At 38.3% G+C, this 23,412-nt stretch overlaps 1 protein-coding gene across 3 annotated transcripts; it reads left to right on the top strand.

The window, feature by feature from the left end:
- The first annotated feature begins 22 nt into the window (after window positions 1-22).
- On the top strand, window positions 23-18,173 carry UTP15 (UTP15 small subunit processome component). Of its 3 annotated transcripts, none has more exons than XM_032848573.1 (13): window positions 23-181; window positions 3,933-4,085; window positions 4,954-5,046; window positions 5,143-5,327; window positions 6,452-6,630; window positions 7,429-7,554; window positions 9,997-10,132; window positions 12,804-12,888; window positions 13,570-13,719; window positions 14,435-14,536; window positions 14,930-15,063; window positions 15,237-15,295; window positions 16,228-18,173. In XM_032848573.1, the coding sequence occupies exons 2-13, from the start codon at window positions 3,996-3,998 to the stop codon at window positions 16,443-16,445; spliced, it is 1,557 nt and encodes a 518-aa protein (XP_032704464.1). In that variant the 5' UTR covers window positions 23-181; window positions 3,933-3,995; the 3' UTR covers window positions 16,446-18,173. The 3 variants fall into 3 exon arrangements, with proteins under 3 accessions (XP_032704464.1, XP_032704454.1, XP_032704475.1); XM_032848563.1 differs by having other exon boundaries at window positions 23-503; XM_032848584.1 differs by lacking the exon at window positions 23-181 and adding an exon at window positions 2,836-2,855.
- Window positions 18,174-23,412: the final 5,239 nt, after the last annotated feature.

Here is a 23,412-nt window from a genome sequence, read left to right as displayed (position 1 = left end):
GTCGCGTGTGCGTACGTCATCACGTCACTTTTGTGCGACGGGCCTGCCTGTTCAGGGCTTGCGTCTTGGCGGCCCCCTGGAAGGTCCGCGTGATCTTCCGCAAGTGAGCCCCGCGAGTCTGGGGAGGGGGCTGGCGGAATCCGAGAAATTTTCTTTGGACGCAGAGTGTTCCGCGGAGCAGGTGTGGCGGTAGGTAGGTGAAGGAGGCTCCCAGTGGGAGTAGTTCAAGCTCTGGTCGGGCCTTCCTTGGAATCTGGCGTGCTCCCTGGGGCTTCCCAGTCTTCACCGAACGGCTAAAATTCCATAACCAACCTCTCAGGATCCCCGCGATTTAGCTTCGACGTACATTGGTCTCTTCTGCGATCACATCCTCTCCTCCTGTGCACCGTTATTAGCGCGCATCCCTTCAAGGCACTGGGCAAATTTCCACTTGTCTTTGCTTATGATGTTCTCTCGATTTCCAGTGTTGCCCTTATCCCCCGCGCTTGTGCCCATCTTAAAAGGTCATTCTGTTTTAGTATTAGACGTCAAGACAGGGTTGAAATGCACGCTTTGAGTCTTTCTGGGAGCCTCCTGGTTAGAATTAAAAATCTTTCGAGGGCGCCTAGGTGGCTCAGTGGGTTAAGCCTCTGCCTTTGGGTCAGGTTCATGATCTCAGGGTGCTGGGATCGAGCCCCGCATCCGGGCTCTCTGTTCAGCAGGGAGCCTGCTTCCTCCTCTCTCTCTGCCTGCCTCTCTGCCTACTTGTGATCTCTGCCAAATAAATAAAATCTTTTTAAAAAATCTGTTTGAGCTCTTAGTACTCTGTACGTTATTTGTAGCATATATTTGATATTTTGCTTTGTATTGTAGTATCTGTTATCAATCTGCTCTCAGCTTCTCCGGCTCTCTCCTCTCCCTGATCATCTTCTTTCTATTCATTTTCACATCATTTCTTGCCTCCACGCTTTTGTGTCATGTTCCGTCTCCCTCATCTCCAGTGCTGTCTCTCTCTTTAATCTGGCAAACCACTACTACTACTCCTCACTTGGTTGGTTTTTTTTTTGGTTTTTTTTTTTTTTGTTTTTTTTAAGATTTTATTTATTTGTGAGAGAGCAAGCAGGTCACAAGCAGGGGGAGCCGCAGGCTGCGGGAGAATGCTTGGAACACGTTCCATGGTGTCTTGATTCCAGGACCCTTGGGATCATGACCCTGAGCCACCCAGGCACCCCTACCCCTCACTTGTAAACTTTAAGAGCTTTAAGGTGTTTCTCTCAGGGGTGGTTTTGTGTGTATTACAGTAAGGAATGGAGGCCCACACATTAGATTTGGCATGGTGACCATTTTCCTTGGGCAGCCAGTGAGCCTAGAATGGTTTTTACAAGTGAATATTTGCATTCTGATGATAGGAAGCACTAATCTTGAACCTAAAATAAGTGAAATGTTTTTCCCTTCATTCAAAAATCTCATTTTTTTATTTATTCATAACTACAAAATTGTTCTCATAATTATTTGGGGGGTTTTGTTAGTGAAAAATTGAGATTTTTTTTTTTTTTTTTTGCTTGCTTGCTTGCTTGCTTGCTTGTAACTACATGATAGTCTCCATTTTGCCTGTTGGTTTGCAAAACCTAAGATATTTATCATCTGGCCCCTTACAGAAAAATTTGTTGACTCTTGATGCGTAGCAATGTTCATATTATAGACACCACTTGTGCCTTTAATTTTATATTTTTCTATAGAACTCAGCACAGTGCCTACTTTCTTTCCCCAAGTTTTCTTTAAGCACTTAAAAAGTCTTCGTGATACGAAATGTTCAATTTTGTGGGAAAAAGATTGTTACAAATTCAGTGTTACTATGCACAGAGACAGAAGTATGCAGAATGAAGTAGGATTAGGAGTTGAGAGAAGTGTGGAGGATGTGATCCTTGAGTTGAGCTTTAAAAGATAAAAAGGGGGCGCCTGGGTGGCTCAGTGGGTTAAGCCGCTGCCTTCAGCTCAGGTCATGATCTCAGGGTCCTGGGATCGAGTCCTGAGTCCCGCATCGGGCTCTCTGCTCAGCAGGGAGCCTGCTTCCTTCTCTCTCTCTCTCTGCCTGCCTGTCTTCTTGTGATCTCTGTCAAATAAATAAATAAAATCTTTAAAAAAAATAAAATAAAAGATAAAAAGGAAGTGGGTATGTAGAGATCATTCCTGGCAAAGTGGATAAATGAGCAAAGACAGTGAGAGAAGTAAGAGAATAGTGTGTTAAAGGGAATAGCAAAGAGTGAAGCTGGAAAGGTTGGTAAGGGCCAGATCAGAAGCCTTGTTAAGGAGCTTGGACCTTTCTTTTCAGGCAGTGTTGTGCTTTGTGCTGGATATACTGGGTAGTTAGGTCTTGCTGATGTCTATTTAAAAGATGGATGAGGGGGTGCCTGGGTGGCTCAGCCCGTTAAGTGGCTGCCTTGGGCTCAGGTGGTAATCCCAGGATCCTGGGATCGAGTCCCTTATGAGGCTCCCTGCTCAGCGGAGAGCCCACTGCTCCCTCTCTCTCTGCCTGCCATTCTATTTGTGCTCGCTCTCTCTCTGTCAAATAAATGAATAAAATCTTAAAAAAAAAAAAAAGATGGATGAGGGAGTCAAGGGCCCTTATACTGCACTATTTGTGTAGATGAGAAGATCTAAGGGCAGTGGAACTTGGTGGAGTGGGCGTGATGAAGTTTAAGGAGGTAAAATAGCAGATCTTGTTAGCTATTTGGATGTTAAAAGTGAAGAGGAAGGACAAGTCAAGGCCGAGTCTTCTGCTGATCACCAGCTAAAATGGAGAATATTGGAAGGTGTGAGGAGACTGTTTTACTCAACATTGTATTTCCAGAGCCTAAAACAGTGTCCTGTGCATTGTAGGTACTTGAATGAACAGAAAACTTTCCTTCCTTTTAATTGTTGATTGTTACATTTCATCAAAAGAACCTTTAGAGTATGTCATACCTATTTATTTTGGTAATAACTTCAAGCTTTTTGGAATAGATGATGAGTTGGACCACTGATAAAATGAATCTCTTTCACAGTTGAATAGTCCTGGAGAGACATTTTGGCTTAATTCCATGTCAGTTAAAAGTTTAAATTTAGGGGCGCCTGGGTGGCTCAGTGGGTTAAGCCTCTGCCTTCGGCTCAGGTCATGATCTCAGGGTCCTGGGATCGAGCCCCGCGTCGGGCTCTCTGTTCATCGGGGAGCCTGCTTCCCCTCTCTCTCTGCCTGCCTCTCTGCCTACTTGTGACCTCTGTCAAATAAATAAATAAAATCTAAAAAAAAAAAAAAGTTTAAATTTATTTTTATCCTGTTCTGTCATTTAAATTGGGAATTTAATTTCAGAATTGCTTTATTCTTATTTTCTTACTGTTTAAACTTTTAAAAGTTAATTTTTATTTTAAGCTTTTACATTTAAACTTCTGCATCAGAATATTAGCTTTTAATTTTATTTTAAGCTTTTTAAATTTAATTTTTAGAATATTCGCCTTGTTTTCCTTCTTGGTATTTCTCAGGCTTTCAGGAAGTCAAGACCCTACACTATGTTCATATAGATTAAATGTCATCCTAAATTTAGTTTCAGGAAACTTGTATTTGCACTTTAATCTTAATGTTTTCTGTTGTTCATTAATAAACATAAGCCAGTGGACTTCTGCTTTGGCTGCTGGATGGCTGAGCCAGATTTATTTCCATGTGTTGTAAATTGGTTAGTTAGATGTGAGAACATTTGTGTACAGCCTCTGTGTATAGCTGAGTAGATGATGCAGTCTGGTAGCCCTGTCTTTATTCTTCCTACTTCCTTTAGATTGTCACTTCTGTGTTAGAATTAGATGATTTATTGGTCACTAATCTGTAAGCTGCCACACAGTCTTTTGAAAAGACACAGCGTGAAAATGGAACTATACAGGTTGAAGAATAATATGTGTATATAAAATGTTTTCTTTTTCAGACATAAAGCAGAGTCACTATAATTATTTGTAACGTCAATTTAACAGTTTAATTATATGAAATTATGGCTGGTTATAAGCCTGCAGCTATTCAGACATATCCTGTACTCGGTGAAAAAATCACCCAAGACACACTGTACTGGAACAACTATAAGGTAAGTGTAGATGGTAATGAGTGGTTTGCATTTATGCTTATTTCGCCAGCATATGTTATACTTTGGATACTCTAGTAGAGAACTAATAACTAAAAAGAATCTATCAACAGTTTACAGTTTGGGTGGAAAATTTGATATCTGATATTTTTTCTTGGATGTTTCAAATTAAAAGTCCATGCTTCTGGGGCACCTGGGTGGCTCAGTTGTTAAGTGTCTGCCTTCAGCTCAGGTCGTGATCCTGGGGTCCTGGGATTGAGCCCCGCGTGGCGCTCCCTGCTCTGTAGGAAGCTTCTCCCTCTGACACTCCCCCTGCTTGTGTTCCCTCTCTCACTGTGTCTCTGTCAAATGAATAAAATCTTTAAAAAAAAAAAAAAGTCGATGGTGCTTAAGGATTTTAATCATACAAGTGCCTACCAAAAAATAGATGATTAATGAATGCCAAATGAGATAGATTTTTAAATTTTTCAATTATGCAAGTTTTTTTTTTGCCTTTCTAAAACTAAGAAAGCTGTGATGCAGAATTAGTTCTTCTAGACTACAAAGGCTTAAAAGTGATTTTTCTTTTAAATGAACAATTAAAAAATGGAAAAAGAGGGGCGCCTGGGTGGCTCGGTCAGTTGGGCGTCTGCCCATATACTTGTTGTCATATATTTACTACGGTCATATATTTATTTACTTTAGTGGCAACTAGGGAAATCTGGGTGATGGTAATTGAACCTTTTTGCTTTCTTTATACTTCTGTATTAAATACATCCTAGTAAATGTTATTAAGAACAAAGAGAAATGTCAGTAAGAAATTATGTAATGCTTCAAAGGTCTTACCAATTGTAACTGTTAATCCTTTGTATTATTTTTTATTTTTATCAAGACCCCTGTTCAAATCAAGGAGTTTGGTGCAGTGTCAAAAGTAGATTTTTCTCCACAGCCTCCATATAATTATGCTGTCACAGCTTCCTCAAGGGTAAATATAATGTTAAATTTCTTTTTCCTTTGTGTATTTATATTTACTACTGATCTTGAGCCATTTGGTTAAATACTGTTTTTTATCTTTTTGTAGATTCACATTTATGGCCGGTACTCTCAAGAACCTATAAAAACCTTTTCTCGATTTAAAGACACGGCATACTGTGCTACTTTTCGTCAGGATGGTAGACTGCTTGTGGCTGGCAGTGAAGATGGTGGAGTTCAGCTTTTTGATATAAGTGGGAGAGCTCCCCTCAGGCAGTTTGAAGGTCATACTAAGTAAGAGCCAGAGTTTAAAATTTTTTTATTCTTTTATTTTTTTACGAAAGTATAAGTAACAAAACATTGTTAGTTTCAAGCATACGTTAATATTTGTGTCTGTTGCAAAATGATTATAGTAAGTCTCGTTAGCATCTGTCACCATACAGTTATAGACAGTTGGTTATTTTGTTGTTTCTTTTGTCATCGTAAACTTTTTTTTGTTTTGTTTTTTTGGGCTTTGACTAAAAGCATAGAGCAGTTCCGTAAAGATTATGTAGTAATGTATACTTTATTTCCTGGTTGTTCTAAGACATAATCAAAAGTCCTGTGGCCAGTTTGATGGGACTCGTGAATTCCCTAGAATTATATGTGACATTTTAAGAAATGTACGTTTATCTAGGGAAATTTCCTATCTAATCAGGGAGTTCTATGACCAGTTGAGGTTACAAATCACTGATCTCACGGCACCCTCACAGTTATAAATGAGAACTCTCTAGGCTACACTACTTTTGAGGTTCTTATTTTGAAGTCAAGTTGGAAGGTTGATTTTTTTTCTTTCTTCTTGAAGTTAATATTTTGCTGCTTGATAAATGACCAGGGTAGTTTTATATTATAATTTTATATCAAGATTACCTAGTTCATTGCTGAAGCTTCTGCTTATTTAAAATCTCAAGTGTTTTTTTTTATAGTGTATTATCAGGTTGGTCTTTCCCCATCAGTGAAACATTTAAAGTCTAACAAATTTGCTTAACATGATCCTACTATTAATGGCAGGTCTTAGAATTTTGTAAGGAACTATCCATTTTGAAGTTTATTTAATTAAATGTACCTTTGCTCCAACATTTAGAACATTTACTTTTATTGAGCAGTTTTGTAGAATTATTAACATATTATTAGAAAATGTAATTTTAAGGCTACTAATTGTCTTAACTTTATAAAGTAGGAGTATTTAGAATTTTAAATTGGCTTAGGGACAAATACCTGTTTTAAAGATTTTATCTCATAATTTCCTCCTACCATTACTCCCTGAAACTGAGCTGCTTTTTTTTTGTTACTTGGGGAAAAGGAGTGTTTTATGTTAAAAGATGCCAGACATACAGTTTTTTTCTTGCTTTTTAATACATTGATTCTTGATTTTTTAGAGCAGTTCATACAGTCGATTTTACAGCTGACAAATATCATGTGGTCTCTGGGGCTGATGATTATACAGTTAAATTATGGGATATTCCAAACTCCAAAGAAATTCTGACATTCAAAGAACATTCTGATTATGTGAGGTGTGGATGTGCTAGCAAACTGAACCCAGATCTCTTTGTAACAGGTTGGTGAAACTGTTTTTCCCTCCTTAACTTGATAATTTAATTGTGATATAATTTGGTATTGTTTTGGGACTCTTGGGATAGAGCAGTTTTTTAAAAAATTTTATAAAGAGGGGCTGCCTGGGTGGCTCAGTGGGTTAAGCCTCTGCCTTCAGCTCAGGTCCTGATCTCAGGGTTCTGGGATCAAGTCCCACATCAGGCTCTCTGCTAGGCAGGGAGCCTGCCTCCTTCTCTCTCTCTTTCTCTCTCTCTACTTGTGATCTCTCTCTCTAAAAAAAAAAAAAAAAATTTATAAAGAAATATGTTTGTTTATCCAGTTGTTTTATTTATTTTTTTTTCTTTTGGTGATTGTTTTTGCTGTCCTTCAAATGTTTTTGGACGCATCAGGCTTCCCTGAAAACATGAGCGTCAGAACTATAATGGTTTTAGTATTCTGGTTTGCACAGAGCCTTTAGTGGCCAAGAAACAAAGATAATGCAGTGGAGTGTTTGTGGGTGTTTGTGCAGAGGTTCCCAGGTGATTCAGTAGTGACAATAGCTTGGATCTGAATAGTTTAAGATCCTGTATAATATAGTGTACTATATTATAGTATAATGCTTTTTCAGAAAACAGTTGTACCAGAGAGTTTGGAGGTACTGTATCTTCATGAACATACAGACGTGTCTTTAAAATTTCATCCTTTTCTCCTTTTAAAATTTATATTTGGATACAAACACACTGAGTTTTGGATACAAAATTTGGATACAAATATACTGAGTTTGAGTAATGAAACTCACGTAATACAAAAATTGACATTTTAGGGTCATATGATCATACTGTGAAGATGTTTGATGCACGAACAAACAAGAGTGTGATTTCTGTTGAGCATGGGCAGCCAGTGGAAAGTGTCCTGCTTTTTCCCTCTGGAAGTCTTCTGGCATCAGCAGGTATTTTAAAAATTGCTTTATAGGTGTACCTGGATGGCTTAGTCGTTAAGTGTCTGCCTTCAGCTCAGGTCATGATCCCAGGGTCCTGGGATTGAGCCCCGCATCCGGCTCCCTGCTTGGCAGGAAGTCTGCTTCTCTCTCTCCCAGTCCCCCTGCTTCTTTTCTCTCTCTCTTTCTGTGTCTCTGTCAAGTAAATAAGTAAAATCTTTTTAAAAAAATTGCTTTACTAGTATCTTTGGTCTTGAATTAGTTACTACTTTATCTGTTACTTTTTGTAGTTTAACACTCTGCCCTTGAATTGCATAACTAGGTTTTGTTCAACTGATAAGTAGAGCAGGCCAGCAGTTACTATTTACTGAGTACCTAATGTGAGCCAGATACTGTGCTATTATACACAGAAGGTAGTTCGTTTTCTCCCTATTTTGCAACTGAGGAAATAAATAAAAGTTATTTAACTAATTTTTCTAAGATAGAGTGACAGATCTGAAATCCTAGAACTTGAGAGCCTGCATTGTATATTTAACCAGAGATCTAGGTTGTATTCCTGGCATTCCTACCTAAGAGATCCGTGACAGCTTTTGAAAACACAGTTCTTTCCATTTTAGAATCAGGCTTGTCTTTTTTTATGTCTCTTGATTGGAATGACATTACCCAACAAATAGCAGTTCTGGAGGAGGATATAATGTGGAATCAAAGGGGGTCTTGATACATTTTTTCATCGAGTTGGAACTGAGGTATTTTTTTTTTGTTATGTTGATCATAGAGCATTTTCAAAATTAGAAGGGAAGAAGTAAATTGTTTTTTTTCACTCATCAAGTCAAAATTAATGCATTGACAGTAGAATACATAGGTAGTATATATAATTTATAGCACATATATGGCTATGTGTGTAGCCTTTTTTTCTTTAATTTTAAAATCCAAATAGAGGGGCGCCTGGGTGGCTCAGTCATTAAGCGTCTGCCTTCGGCTCAGGTCATGATTCCAGGGTCCTAGAATCGAGCCCCATGTCGGGCTCCCTGCTCAGCAGGAAGCCTGCTTTCCCTCTCCACACCCCCTGCTTGTGTACCTGCTTTTGCTGTCTCTGTCAAATAAATAAAAATCTTAAAAAAAAAAATCCCAATATAAATTACCCTGTTTTATACTTTTTCCCCAGTACCTATTTAATTTCAAAATAAATTGATAACATTGCCAAATGTATCCATTTTTCTTGCTGTTATTTTGAGAAATGGAAATAAGTTCAAGTTGAACAGGGAGGATGGACACCTGTATGCTAATCTCCACTGTGTCACTAGCTAATTGTATGACCTTGGGCAGTCCCTTCAGTCAACTCTTACAGACTTTAGAAATGAGAGTTGGGACAGGATCAGTTGTTTTATTTATTTATTTATTTTTAAAAGATTTTATTTATTTATTTGACAGACAGAGATCACAGGTAGGCAGAGAGACAGGCAGAGAGAGGAGGAAGCAGGCTCCCCGCCGAGCAGAGAGCCCGATTCTGGACTCGATCCCAGGGCCCCGGGACCATGACCTGAGCCGAAGGCAGAGGCTTTAACCCACTGAGCCACCCAGGTGCCCCGGATCAGTTGTTTTAAACTATGCTCGCTCATGAGCTGCCACATGTGGTGAGACAGGGACTATGAATTGGCTTACAGGCCCACTTTCCTAGTCAGGATAGATGAGACCTTTGCTCCTCCCTCTCATTCTTCTATTTTACCTTTAGACATTTGCTTAATATTTCATTGAAATAAAAGATGTGGGCGCCTGGGTGGCTCAGTTGGTTAAGCAACTGCCTTTGGCTCAGGTCAGGATCCTGGAGTCCTGGAATCAAGTCCCACATCAGGCTCCCTGCTCAGCGGGGAGTCTGCTTCTCCCTTTGACCTTCTTCCCTCATGTTCTGTCTCATGTTTTCTCTCTCTCAAATAAATAAATAAAATCTTTAAAAAAAAAAAAAGAAAGAAAAGATGCCATATTAAAAGAATTCTTTTTAAACTCTTGGATTAAATTACCTTTAATAAGGACCTTCTAACTCTTAGAGTAAACATTATAGGGAAATTTTTCAGTTTTGTTTGGATTCACAAAATGTTCAGGAAATAGTTTATATTATTCGTTTCCATAGTGACATAAAATTTCTTTTACATGGTGATTTTATACAATTTTCTTAAACATTTTTGGTTATACTTTTTATTTTGCTAGGCAGTTCTGTGATCTTTACAAATATGCAAATATCTAATCACCAAAATAGTTCTTTGAGGTCGAAACTATTATTATTATTCTCAGTTACAAACTCAGTGACAGAGCCAGCATTGGAACCAGGCAGTTTTACTCTGGGACCCCTCACTTCACCTCCACGCTGTGCAGCGTCCAGTGAAAAATGCTTTTCAAATCTTTAAAATATTGAAAGTTGAGGCAGAATTTCAAACCATTGATTATTTCTTTTTGTAGGAGGCCGTTATGTTAAAATCTGGGACATGCTGAAAGGAGGACAGTTGCTAGTGTCTTTGAAAAATCATCATAAAACTGTGACATGTTTATATCTGAGCAGCTCTGGACAGAGGTTACTTTCTGGGTCACTGGACAGGTTAGCATTTTAATTTTCTTCCTTTATTATTACTAGTGCACATGTATTTACTGCTCGAGGAAATGAGTTATTTCTAAAGTATTTGTGTTAAAGTAAATGTTTTGTTAAATGATTTCTGTGAAAAAAAAAATCTTTTCAGTTGAAAATAGTTTTGACCTTTTATTCACATATAGCAAACATTTTTTCTCACCTGACGTAACTTAGTGTGTACTTATATACTTAAGGAATTTTATTGAACCATTTGAACATTAATCTTTTAAAATAGTCTATGTCATTCCTTGTTCTCTTTAAAAATCTTTATTGTACATTTATATATTTAGAAATACTTACAATGAATGTATGTATATATTCTAGCTTTTTTTCAAATTTAAAACTTCATGTGAAAGTTTCTATACATTTATGTGATTCAAATATTACTACTTTAAGTAGGTATTAGTATTCTGTTAATGTTCTAAAACAGTGCTGTCCAACAGAAATGGTATGTGAGGGGCGCCTGGGTGGCTCAGTGGGTTAAGCCTCTGCCTTCAGCTCAGGTCATGATCTCAGGGTCCTGGGATCGACTCTCGCATCGGGCTCTCTGCTTGGCAAGGAGCCTGCTTCCTCCTCTCTTTCTCTCTGCCTGCCTCTCTGCCTGCTTGGTCTCTCTCTGTCAAATAAATAAATAAAATCTTAAAAAAAAAAAACAAAAAAAAAAAGAAATGGTATGTGAGCTACATATGTAATTATAAATGTTTTGGCAAAAAGAACTAGGCCACATTAATAATATATTTATTTAGTTCAGTGTATCTAAAATATCATTTCAATACACAATGGATGTAAAAATTATTACCAAGAAATGAGAGACAAGCATCCAATACATGTCATGTGATACAGTAATAATATTTTATAGTGATTAAAGTGAAATATAGTTGGTTTAACAGAAAAGTATTTTTACCTCAGTTTTTAAATTAAAATTTAGATTAATTAGGGTGCCTGAGTGGCTCAGTGGGTTAAAGCCTCTGCCTTCGGCTCAGGTCATGATCCCAGGGTCCTGGGATCAAGCCCCGCATTGGGCTCTCTGCTCGGCAGGGATCCTGCTTCCCTCCCCTTTCTCTGTCTGCCTCTGTGCCTACTTGTGATCTCTGTCAAATAAATAAATAAAAGCTTAAAAAAAATTTAGGTTAATTAAAATCAAGTAAAATTTAAAATGTGGTTCTTCATTTTCACTGGCCACATTTCAAGTGCTTAGTAGCATGTGGCTAGAACTATGGCACAGTTCTAATATTTATTCATATTTATTTATTTTTGGTAATTTTATTTCCATATTTCCTATTTTCATTATAGAGAAAGCCTTGGTTTTTCAGTATGTTTATTAAAAAGTATACATATTTTATGGGGCTCCAGTCCATTAAGCATCTGCCTTCAGCTCAGGTCATGATCCCAGGGTCCTGGGATTGAGTCCTGCATGGGGCTCCTTGCTTGTGGCGGGGGTCGGGGGGGTGGAGGGGTCTGCTTCTCCCTCTGCCTCTGCCTGCCACTTTGCCTGCTTGTGCTCTCTCTTCGCTGACAAATAAATAAAATCCTTAAAAAAAAGTATACGCATTTTAAAAGCTAGAATATATTTTTAACACGAAGGAATTTATCATGTAAATCTGTAGCAGACTCTCTGAAGTGCTGTTACTAGGCAGTTTGGGGCTCCGTTTTTAGATGCGTCTCTCAAAAATCAAGTGTGAGTTGGCTCTCTTCACAGTAGTTGTCAACTCAGAGTGGATTTTGTTTCCCAGAGGACATGTGGCAATATCTGGAGACATTTTTGGTTGTTGTCACAAGTTGGGAGTGGAGTGCTGCTGGCATACAGTACGTAGCAGTCAGGGATGCTGCTAAACTGCCTACCACGCACAGAAAAGCCTCTGCAGCTAAGAAGTATCTGACCTGCAGTGTTAATCACTTGATGTTGAGAAACCCTGTGCTTTTGAATCCCAGTGTGCTTTGAAACCTTTCCTTTATACTCCCAGGTTTCATTGTCAGGTGACAGTGGTTCATGGTCTGTGGTCTGGTGGCTAGTTGAGTCTTTATATAAACATAGCTACTGCTAATAGTTCATTTTTAAAAGAGATTCAGTGAGGGGCGCCTGGATGGCTCAGTGGTTAAAGCCTCTGCCTTCGGCTCGGGTCATGATCTCAGGGTCCTGGGATCGAGTCCCGCATTCGGGCTCTCTGCTTGGCAGGGAGCCTGCCTCCTCCTCCTCTCTCTCTCTCTGCCTGCCTCTCTGCCTACTTGTGATCTGTCTGTCAAATAAAAAAAAAAAAAATTCAGGGGCGCCTGGGTGGCTCAGTGGGTTGATCGTCTGCCTTTGGCTCAGGTCATGATCCCAGGGTCCTGGGATCGAGCCCCGCATCGGGCTCCCGCAGGGAGCCTGCTTCTCCCTCTCCAACTCCCTCTGCTGTGTTCCCTCTCTCGCTGTGTCTCTGTCAAATAAATAAATAAAATCTTTTAAAAAAAATAATAAATAAATAAAAAATTTTTAAAAAATTCAGTGATGAATTAGTTTGTAATTAATATTATTAATCATTATTTTTCTTCATTGCAGTGTAACTTTTAATATTTATACCTTGAATTTCTAAAAAAATAGGAAATTTACATTTTATACTCATTTCCTAGGTAATTTCTAACAGAGCTTTCTTTTCCTTAGGAAGGTGAAAGTATATAGCACGACTTCCTATAAAGTAGTCCACAGTTTTGATTATGCAGCTTCAATTTTGAGTCTTGCACTTGCAGTAAGTACTTCTAATTCTTTTTAAAGCTTTCGCTACCCATGTCTGTTAAACTGAAATGAAATTTTAGGGTTTATCTTTGTGTTTGAATAAATCTTACTTTATTCTTGCCGTATTAGTTAGTGGAGTTAAGACAATTTCTATTATATGACTTGTGCCAGTAATTTAGTATGAATTGAGGTTTAGGTCTTGCTCACTGTAGGCATTGTTAACACTAAGGGCAGGATCTGGGGATGTCCACTGTCAAGTTTCACGAGCCATTGAAGAAGAGGATATTTGAATGCATCATACAGAAATTTGAATTAGAAGAGGAAAAAGTTATTACAAATTATTTTCTTGGCAACATTGTGGAAAGTTATGCTATCACACAGTTCCTTTTCTAATAAGAGGATACAGGAAAAAAATTAATGTAGAAGTTTCCCAAAGCGTCATTAACTATATTATTATACAAACTGCCAGTGATAACTTATGCCAGGTATAACATGTTCCATCAGTATAATAGTATTCTGGTGGAAAAAGTGATTTATCTAACTTTCTGCATGGATTGTTGTTAGGCAGAGTATCTGATTGAAACTCTTGGTGAAGGTTTGGATAAGCAGAAAACATGTTATAAATGGTGTTTTGAGGAAAAACTAGGGCAAATGATGGGTTAGGAATTAACTTATTTTTCTAATTGATCCTTAGCATGAAGATGAAACAATAGTTGTAGGAATGACCAATGGAATACTGAGTGTTAAACATCGGAAATCTGAAGCAAAGAAGGATTCTCTTCCTAGGAGAAGGCGGCCTGCATATCGAACTTTTATTAAAGGAAAAAATTACATGAAACAAAGGGTATTTGCATATTTCTTATTTTTTTTTAGAAAATGTGGTTTGTTAGAGTAGCCAGCTCCAACCCTCCGTGTTACTGGAAAGTATAGTTCACATGGGATTTAACTTTATTTTGCTTTTCTGTACCTTAATCCTCCTTGCAGATTGCTAGATTGGGGAATGTTATTAATAAGTAATGGGGAATAAGGACTACTTTAATACCCTGAGTCATAACAATGTTATAGTATTTTACCATATTCAAAACAGTGTCTTTGATACACTCTCTGATTTGATCTCCTAAACAGCCCTGAACAGTAGTAGAGCCAGTTATGTCCCTGTATGGCATCTGAGAAGATGGAGATGCAAATAAGTTCTGGTTGATCCAGCATCTCATTACTGGTAGCCAGAGTCATTGGGACTAGATCTCAGTTTCTCCCGTCTTTGTTTTCTTTCTACTAAGTCATACTGCTTGTCATGTGAAGAGAATTGAAATGAGTAATGTTTGCCCAGCGTGAGGTACTGTGTGTCTGTTCTAAGTTAAATCATAGGAGAGTAAGAACACATTGATGTAGCAGATCATTTCATTTTCAGTTAGTCTGCATTCTGGACATATGCCCATTACCTATTACACAGTTCAGGGTCACCAAGGTATAAAAGTAATCCACAATGAAAAAATTCATTTTGAATGAAACTCTATACAGATACTGACTTTTCTTTATAAATTTACTTTATCATACAGGATGACATTTTGATCAACAGGCCTTCAAAGAAACATCTAGAATTATATGACCGGGATCTGAAAAATTTCCGAGTCTCTAAGGCACTTGACAGAGTCCTTGAGGTGAGTGAGGAGCATGTATACATATATACAGTATGCTGTCTCTGTGAGTGAGTAAATGAGTGTGTTTTAATTAAGACTAATTTTTTAGAGCAGTTTTAGCTTTACAAAAATTGAGGGTAAGGTACAGAGATTTCCCATAGACTCTCTGCCCCCCACACATGCATAGCCTCCCCTATTATCAATACCCCACCACAGTGGTGCATTTGTTAGAGTTGATGAACCTACAAGGAGCATATTTTTACAAGAATCATTTTATTACTTACTGTGTGCCTTACTGTGGCTCAAAACTGTAAAGATATAAACCTATTTAAATTTGGTAATTGTCAGTTCCAAGACTATGATTTGTTCCTGTGCTGTCTTATCTGTTCATATTGACTCTGAAAATTTTTCTAGCCCAGTTGTACAATAAAGACACCCGAGATTACAGTTTCCATCATAAAGGAGCTAAATCGAAGAGGAGTCCTTGCAAATGCCCTTGCAGGTCGGGATGAAAAGGAAATCAGTCGTGTTCTTAATTTTTTGATACGGTATGTTTTATGTCTATGAAACATATATCTTGCATCTGAACTTCTTTATCTCAAATGAGAGGCATTTACTTTTAGATTGACCTTTATAGAGAACTGATGGAAAAATTCAGTAAATCTGTTTTAAGGATTTTTTTCAAGTTGGCAAGTTTCAGTAAACAAATTTTGTTTCGTAGGAATCTGTCTCAGCCAAGATTTGCCCCTGTTTTGATCAATGCTGCTGAAATAATTATTGGTAAGTAGTTGTTAAAACGTGAAAAATCCGGGGTACCTGGGTTGCTTAGTTGATTAAGCCTCTGTAAGCTCCGGTCATGATCCTGGGGTCCTGGGGTCCTGGGATCAAGCCCTGCATAAGCCTCTGCTCAGCGGGAAGTCTGGTTTTCCCTCTCTCTCTGCCATTCCTCCCCGCTCTGGTGCTCTCTTGCTTGCGTGTTCTCTCTCTCAAATAAATAAATGAAACCTTTGGGGAAAAAAAAACTAGGATGCCTGGTGACTAAATTGGTTAAGTGACTGCCCTTTGGCTTGGGTCATGATCCCAGAGTCCCAGAGTCCCATAATTGAGACCCACATCAGGCTGTCTGCATTGTCCCTCTCTCTACCGCTCTCCCTGCTTGTACTCTCTATCAAATAAATAAATAAAATCCTTTTTAAAAAAACCCCAAAAAACAAAAAACCTTGAAAAATCCAAGTGTGATATAAGAGAGATGTCAAATAATGAAATCAAATAGATCACAGTACTTTGTTTTTATCAGTTCTCCAGTAGCAGTTGTAAAGAAAACAATCACATAAATCAGCATTTTAAGGGAAGTAAAACGTTTACAGTAGTTCAACTCTGAATTGCTGAGATTAGTTATTGTAATTAAACAACTTTTGCTTAGGCATCTATAATGACCATGCCTTTTTTTTTTTTTTAAACAGACCATGACTATTTTTTAAGGGGAAAATTAAAGTAGGTCAGGAACTCCACACTGTACTTTCTGTAATTATTTCTTTTTGAAATACATTTATCCAGATGGATTGTTTCTTTTTTGTAAATCACAAATCGTAAAATAAGTACAGATTTTTCAGTGTATTTATAGTGAATATTTTTATACTTTTGTAACTACTGCTGTCCCTTTATTGTTTACAAAGATACTTCTAGTTAATGTGTTTTCTCTCTCTTTCTAGATATCTATCTTCCTGTGATTGGTCAGTCACCTGTAGTTGATAAAAAGTTTTTGTTACTTCAAGGACTTGTAGAAAAAGAGATTGATTACCAAAGAGAACTACTAGAAACCTTGGGGATGATGGATATGCTTTTTGCTACTATGACAAGGAAAGAAAGCACTTCAGTGCTACAGCATACATCTGATGGATTTCTAGAAAACAAGAAGATGGAATCATAGTGTCTGCTTAATGAGACCTGTAAGAACAACTAACTTGAAATAGATTTGATTCTATTAACTATTGGAAAGAGAATCTCTTTCTGATACATTAAAAAACAAAAAAACTATTCATAGAAGCAGTTTTATGGAAGAGACGAATATCTAGAATTAGAGAATAAGGACTTGTTTTAAGACATGGTTTTCCATGTAATACTTTGAATTATTTCATGGTATCTTCGGCTAGAAGATCTCAGTTGTCTTGGTCATAATATATTGTCCACCTTGGACAAAGTGATATTAATTTTAATACAGCAAAGTTCTGTATCAACATTTAGGTAGCCATTCAGAACTCTGGAATGGGTTTCAACTGGGAATGCTGCCAAAGGGACAGGGCTTTATTTTTTTATTTTTTCTCCTGGAAAAACATCAACAAAAGAAATGGCAAAAGCAAATAAATTTTCTCTTCACTCTGATCACTGTGGGATTTCCATACCCTTGCTGATCTTGCCTCCCTCTCCTTGACGTTATCATTTATCTGAGGTCACGTGTTCTGCTTCCACTTGTAATGGGAGTGCATCGGCCCCAAATGTGACAAATCAGTGGCCAGCTTTGAACAGTTTAACTCTGAACTAGTTAGACATGTATTCAAAGAGTGTGCTGAGGCAGATTTGATACCTGAAAATTGTACTCTCCCTTCCAGTTTTTTTCTTCATTCCTTTAATCTTGACCGTCCTCATCAGAACAAGGTCTACATACAGGTAGACCTTATTAGACCATGTTTCTTTTCCTTTTCGAGATGCAGCTTTTCTTCCCAGTTTTCAACTTGCTTCAGGTCAGAGGAGTGATAAAATTTGCCATTTTTCTCATAATAAATAGCCTTTCAACCTTGTATACATATGGTTGGAGCTTATCTTATAGCTCCCTACCCTTCTGTAAACCATTTTCTGTAATCTGTATTTAGGTTTTGTTTCTCTAATCTCCATAATCATCTTGTGTTTTAGAACTGGAAGCTAGAGTACCTTGTTTTGAAAAATAGTTGTTTTTTTAAAGGACAATATAAGTCATTTTTATAAAGATATTCTTATTTTCTTCTTATCTTTCTGAGATGTATGAATTTCTGATGGATAGTCACTGGTTACTAACTGTTAGGTCACTGATTTCACACTTGCTACCTCTCCCAACTTCTCCCAATTCCTATTCCACCTCAAGTAGTTAATTATCTAAGGAAACATTGCTTGTGGTAGAAGAACCCTTAGTGAAAGGGAGATTCTGTAATGAGAATCTCCTCTTAAAATTCAGTTCTGTGAATTTAGATTTCTTTTCAAGGCAGAAGAAAATATTTCTGTGGTCTGGAAAGGGCATGTGCTCAAAAATAGGGTCCAATTTCCCTTTTCTAAATTGATTTATGCAAACCTACAGCACAGTGGCTTATAAGAAACTAGGAGTTTGCTTCCCTGAGTAATTATGAGATTAGAGACAGTAAGAAACTTGGTCTTCATGTTGAAAATGTTAATTTATTTAAATAAATTCTGTATTTAAAAGCTTTTGAAAATATTTAACTTTGTAAGTATGCTGGTAATTTGTATACTAGTAAAAATTAGAAGTTGAAATTCTGTCTAAAACTGGCTGCCATCAAGTGTGTAACATGTGACAAGGGTTTTCCCATACATTATTTTATTCGATTCTCATCACAGCTCTCCATTGTTGGTGTTCTCATTTAATGCTGAATTAACTACAGTGATAAGCCCACACTTGAATTCCTCAAACTTGAGTTCTTCCTCAACCTGGCACTGGGAGTGGCCTGCCCTCTGGGGCCAAACCTAGTACTTCTCTTTAACAGGACTTCATTGAAGCGAGGCTCCGTTGCTCAGGGGTTAGAGCACTGGTCTCATAACAGGACTTAATTGAGTGCTGTAGTTCTTGGATAAATCTAGAATGAAGACGAATTTTCAAAAAGGTTATGCAACTCTCAACTCTTCATGGTAATTTCAAGAATAGTTTTTATATTCATTGGGACAAACTGGTATTTGTCATTTAAAGTATGTAAACACAATTGGGATATTAGGCATATGATAGCATTGGTTTTTGGATTCTAATTTAAAGTGGCTAAGAGATTTTAAGACTTCTGAATTTTAGTTGAAAGTATTTTTAAAATGTTACTAAGCCTGTAAAAATATTGACCTGTTCCAGAGAATTTAGGAACTCAATGTACATTTAATTTATTACATGTATAAGAGTTAAGTACTTGGGAAGGTTTTGCTTGTTCGATCAAGCATTTGAAGTGCTATTTAGAAGAAAAATATTTTAAGCATATAAATGTTGTTAAGTTGTTTAAAGGAATTTGGGTTATAAGTGGGTTTGTTTAAAGAAATTTAAAATTTAGTGTATTCAACTGAAATTTATCAAACATGAATTAAAGGCTCCCTTGAAAGTGATTATAAAATGTACTAGTTTTATGGTTGGAATATCTATAAGTTAAACCTAAAGCCTTAAGGAAAGCTTTCAAAAGCTAAACATAACAAGTAACTAAAATTGTCTTTTCTATGAACAAAATGTTCACCTCAGACACGAAGACACTTATTGGTGACTAGGTTCCAGGCCTCGTTCCCCTGACCTCAGTGAACTAGACTAGGGGCGGTATATCTGGCTCAAGCCCTGTCTAAGCTGGGAGATGTAACTGGGAATTGGATTATCAGCAGAGAAAGCTGCAGGGAGAAAGGAGAAGGAAACCTAAGTCAAGAGAAAATAAGCAAGGCAAGGCCATCCTTCCTCAGCAGGTGAGGCTAGAGAAGAGAGAAACCATCATAGTGTGCAGCAGCTCTGGTTCCCTTCTGGTTATACCTTAGGAGTTCCCTCTGGGGTCCACGAGACTTTTTGGAATCCTCTAATAAATTCTTTTTGCTTAGATAAGTGTGAGTGGTTTCCTTTATTCACAGCCAAATAGCTCCAATGACACAGTCAGTAATCCTGATACTTAACTGAGACACATACAAGAGGTTAGGGAATTGGTGATACTGCAATGAATGGTATAGACAAGATCCCTGTTCTCTTGGAACTAATATTCTTGGGAGAGGTAGAGTTCAGTTAACAAAAGATACTGCAGGTCAAATGGTGATAAATGACAGAAAAATCAGGCAGAGGAGGGAGATGGGAAACTGTTTATGGGGCTGAGTAGGTGGCTGGCAGTTTTAAGGAGAAGTGAGGGAGCACCTCACTGGGGCTACAATAGGGCAAAGACCTCAAGGAAAGGAAGAGAGATGCTTATTGATATTTAGAAGATGGGGTGGAAAGACCCTGAGGCAGAAGTGTGCCTGGTGAGTTGAGAATAGCAAGGTGGCTGGTTTAACTGATGTGAAGCAAGGGAAAGAGGAGTGTAAGAAAGAAGGAATGGGATGAAAATGAGATGGTGTGTTTAGGCAACTATTTGAGGGAACTTTATCATAAAGGGAAGCAAAAACAAAACTGGGCAATGGCTGATGGGATATGGAGTCAAGACAGTATTCTAAAAAAATAACTTTAATGAGTTATAATTAGTATGCTATAAATTTTACATTTTAGAAGTTCAGTTTTATGTTTTGACATGTACACTCATGAGACCATCACTGCAAGCAAGAGGATGAGTATATGTCTCATGTAAAAATTTCCTCCGGCCCTTCTGTAAACCCTCCCTAGCTAGGCCTCACCCACTTAGGCAACCATTGACCTACCCTCTGTGCCGCTATAGATTTACAGATTGGTTTGCATTTGCTATGATCTTATACAAATGGAATCATACAGAATTTAGGATTGGGGAGCTGGCTTTCACTTAGCATAAAAGTTTTGAGATCCATGATTCATTTGAGATCTAAACTGGAAAAAATTCCAGAACAGATGCTGATGGGGATAATCCTGCAGACTCTAAAAGGAGTTAAATAAGAGAGAGGGAGGCCACTTGCAGGGCCATGTTTTGGGGAGGAGATTTGGGGTCCACTGCCCAAATGGAAGGGTTGACTTAGAAAGGAGAATGAATAATTTGTGCATGGTTGAAGAGGGAAGGCAAAATATTTGGGCACAGATACAATAAGGTGTATAGAAGTTCTTTACTGGTTACTTTTATTGGAAATACGGTAAAGCTAAACCAGGTTGGAGGAGAAGGTTAGAGGTGTTGGAATTGAGAGAACAGAAGACATGATACACTCCTAGAAAGATCAAGAGCTCAGACCTTGGAGCCATCTGCCTGGGTTTGAATCTTAGCCACTCACTAGCTATGGGTCTTTGGACAAGTTATTTTACCATTTTGCATTTACTTCATCTGTTCATCAGAAAAAAATCACGTCGTGTGGTTGTGAGAATTAAGTAAAACGTAGAATATCCTGCTAGCTATTACTATTCTGTGGAGAATGGATGAACTAGAGAATGAAGTAGAACTACTAGCAGCACTAAGGGCCCACCTGAAATTAATGTCATGGATTTGAAGCGAGGCCTATCAGCATGATTGCATGTTTTTTTTTTTTTCTATTCATATTTGGCTAAGGGTGTAGATGTGGGATACCTTGAGACACAGACAACAGCATTGGAGTTTTCACTGGTGAATGCAAAATAATTGAGAAAGGGACAAGGTAGTTGTTGAGATTTATGTCATATGGCCATAATGGACTATGAATCCAAGCTGGGTGAGTAAGGAAATAAGATAATGAGGGAGTAAGGACAGTGAAAACACATGGGCTGTTGGTTTGTGTCAGGAGTTTGTGTGCTAGGGGTAGTGAGACACATGGAAGGTGCTGGTGAGAGAGCCCAGAATTATGACAGGAGGCATGCTGGAGAGCGTGACAGCAAGCCAGGAGCTAGAATGGTCAAGAAATGATGGGGAGTGGCCAGTGATCAGTGGTGACCAACAAGGTGGGGTATTAGGTATGCAGTTGGAGGGCATGAAAATCAAAGCTGAAGCTCTCCTGGTGAGTGCAGAGGGAGAGTGATCCATAATCAGCATTGAGGATCACCCACCGTACCTGTTAGGGCAGCTGCATGAAGGGTGTGGAAACATCGGTAGCACCTGGGCAGACTGGAGAGGAAGCTTGCTAACATACAAGAAGCTGACCTTTCCCTCACTCCTCCTTCCAAATCACATGTGAACATATCTGATTGGTGGAACTCAAATTCACATCCAGAGCGCTATCTGCAATGGAATCTGGGAAATAAGGGTTTTAACCTTGCAGCTCTGTCGTTCTGAAGGCAACCCAGAAGGATGGAGCAGAAGGTAAGGAAAGCAATCCATGCAGTATTCTTCCCCAAGTATTGTACACCTGTTTATACACACATGTGCGCGTGCCCTCACTTCTAAACAAATAGGAGCACATTATACTTGCTCTTCTGTGTTTATTAGAGATTGCTGCATTTTAGTGCATAGAGCTCGGCTGCATTCCTTTTTATGCGGGGCTCCTGTATCACTGTGCAGAGGTGCCAATTGGTTTAATCAATGGATACAAGAGACAATGGTTATGTTAGTTTTCTGATATCTACAACTCAGAATATTTCTGGAAGTTGTCTTTACTGCCCATTGAGAATTTTAATCAGGTGGAATTGAAACTGTGCATTCGGACAACTTAATAGTCTAGGTTGTCCTAATTCAGTTTCTCAACTTAATAGGTTAAGTTGTCCTAATGCAGTTTCGATTTCGCCGATAGCTCTCCATTAGTCCACAAGATGGCAGTATTATTTCAAATAACAAGAGAAACCCACTTTTCCATAGCACTTTCTCTGACTCAAGCTGGTTTTCCTAGGTAGAAAGTTGAGTTCTCTCACAAAACAACCAAGATACCTGGCTAGCACTATGTTGACAAAGTGAGTTCAAAAACCATCTATAGTTATTATTAGATGCTAACCAGAAATATGGAAATAAAATCTAACCAAGTCCTTTGAATTAAAGATTAGCCTTTTCAACAATGTAGAATAATGAAAAGAACATAAACTGTATGATCCTGGGCAAGTCCCAACTACTCTGAGACTTAGCTTCCATAGCTGCCAAGTGGGACTAGCATCCCTTCGCAGGACTGTTCCAGAATAAATGCGATGATACATGAAAAGTGTCTTACCCGCTTTACTGTTTTTCACATGTTTGTAATCACGCGAAGTCTATAAGACCTGCACTGGTTGGGAGCTTTTTCTTAGTTCCCCCGATTATTAACATCATTTGGACTACTCAGATAAGGATTGAGTTAATCCCATAAACTATAAAATGAGGGTATAAGGCACCTGGGTGACTCAGTCGGTTCAGCATCTGCCTTCAGTTCAGGTCATGGCAGGGTTTTGGGATCGAGTCCTGGGTCAGGCTCCCAGGCCTCTCCCCTTGCTTGTGCAAGTTCTCTCTCTTTCTGTCAAATAGATAAAAGAATCTTTAAAAAGAAAAAATTTAGGGGTGCCTGGGTGGCTCAGTGGGTTGAGCCTCTGCCTTCGGCTCAGGTCATGATCTCGGGGTCCTGGGATCGAGCTCCGCTCTCTGCTCGGCGGGGAGCCTGCTTCCCTCTCTCTCTCTGCCTTCCTCTCCACCTACTTGTGATCTCTGTTGAATAAATAAAGAAAAATCTTTATAAAAAAACTTAAAAAGATAAAAGAAGGGGTATAGTTACTTGAGGACTTGAGACAGACTGCTTATAAGTATTTTGAAAGTAAATGGTATGATTTGCAATGTATGCAAATTAGACATTAACCACTCTGTTCACAAAAGTTAGATGTTAGTTCCCACTGGATCACTAGTGTTAAAGCAGAAATTCTAAATGGAGTTGTTTATGTCTTTAAACATACTTATAGGGGTGCCTGGGTGGCTCAGAGGGTTAAAGCCTCTGCCTTCAGCTCAGGTCATGGTCCCAGGGTCCTGGGAACGAGCCCCACATTGGGCTCTCTGCTTGGCAGGAAGCCTGCTTCCCTCTCTCTCTGCCTGCCTCTCTGCCTACTTGTAATTTCTGTCTGTCAAATAAATAAGTAAACTCTTTTTAAAAAATTAAAAAAAAAA

Source organism: Lontra canadensis, unplaced genomic scaffold (genome assembly GCF_010015895.1).
Source record: "Lontra canadensis isolate GAN:19392208 unplaced genomic scaffold, GSC_riverotter_1.0 scaffold4, whole genome shotgun sequence".
Classification (NCBI taxonomy): domain Eukaryota; kingdom Metazoa; phylum Chordata; class Mammalia; order Carnivora; family Mustelidae; genus Lontra; species Lontra canadensis.
Note: the sequence above shows the minus strand (reverse complement) of the source record. Positions and strands in the feature narration are given on the sequence as shown.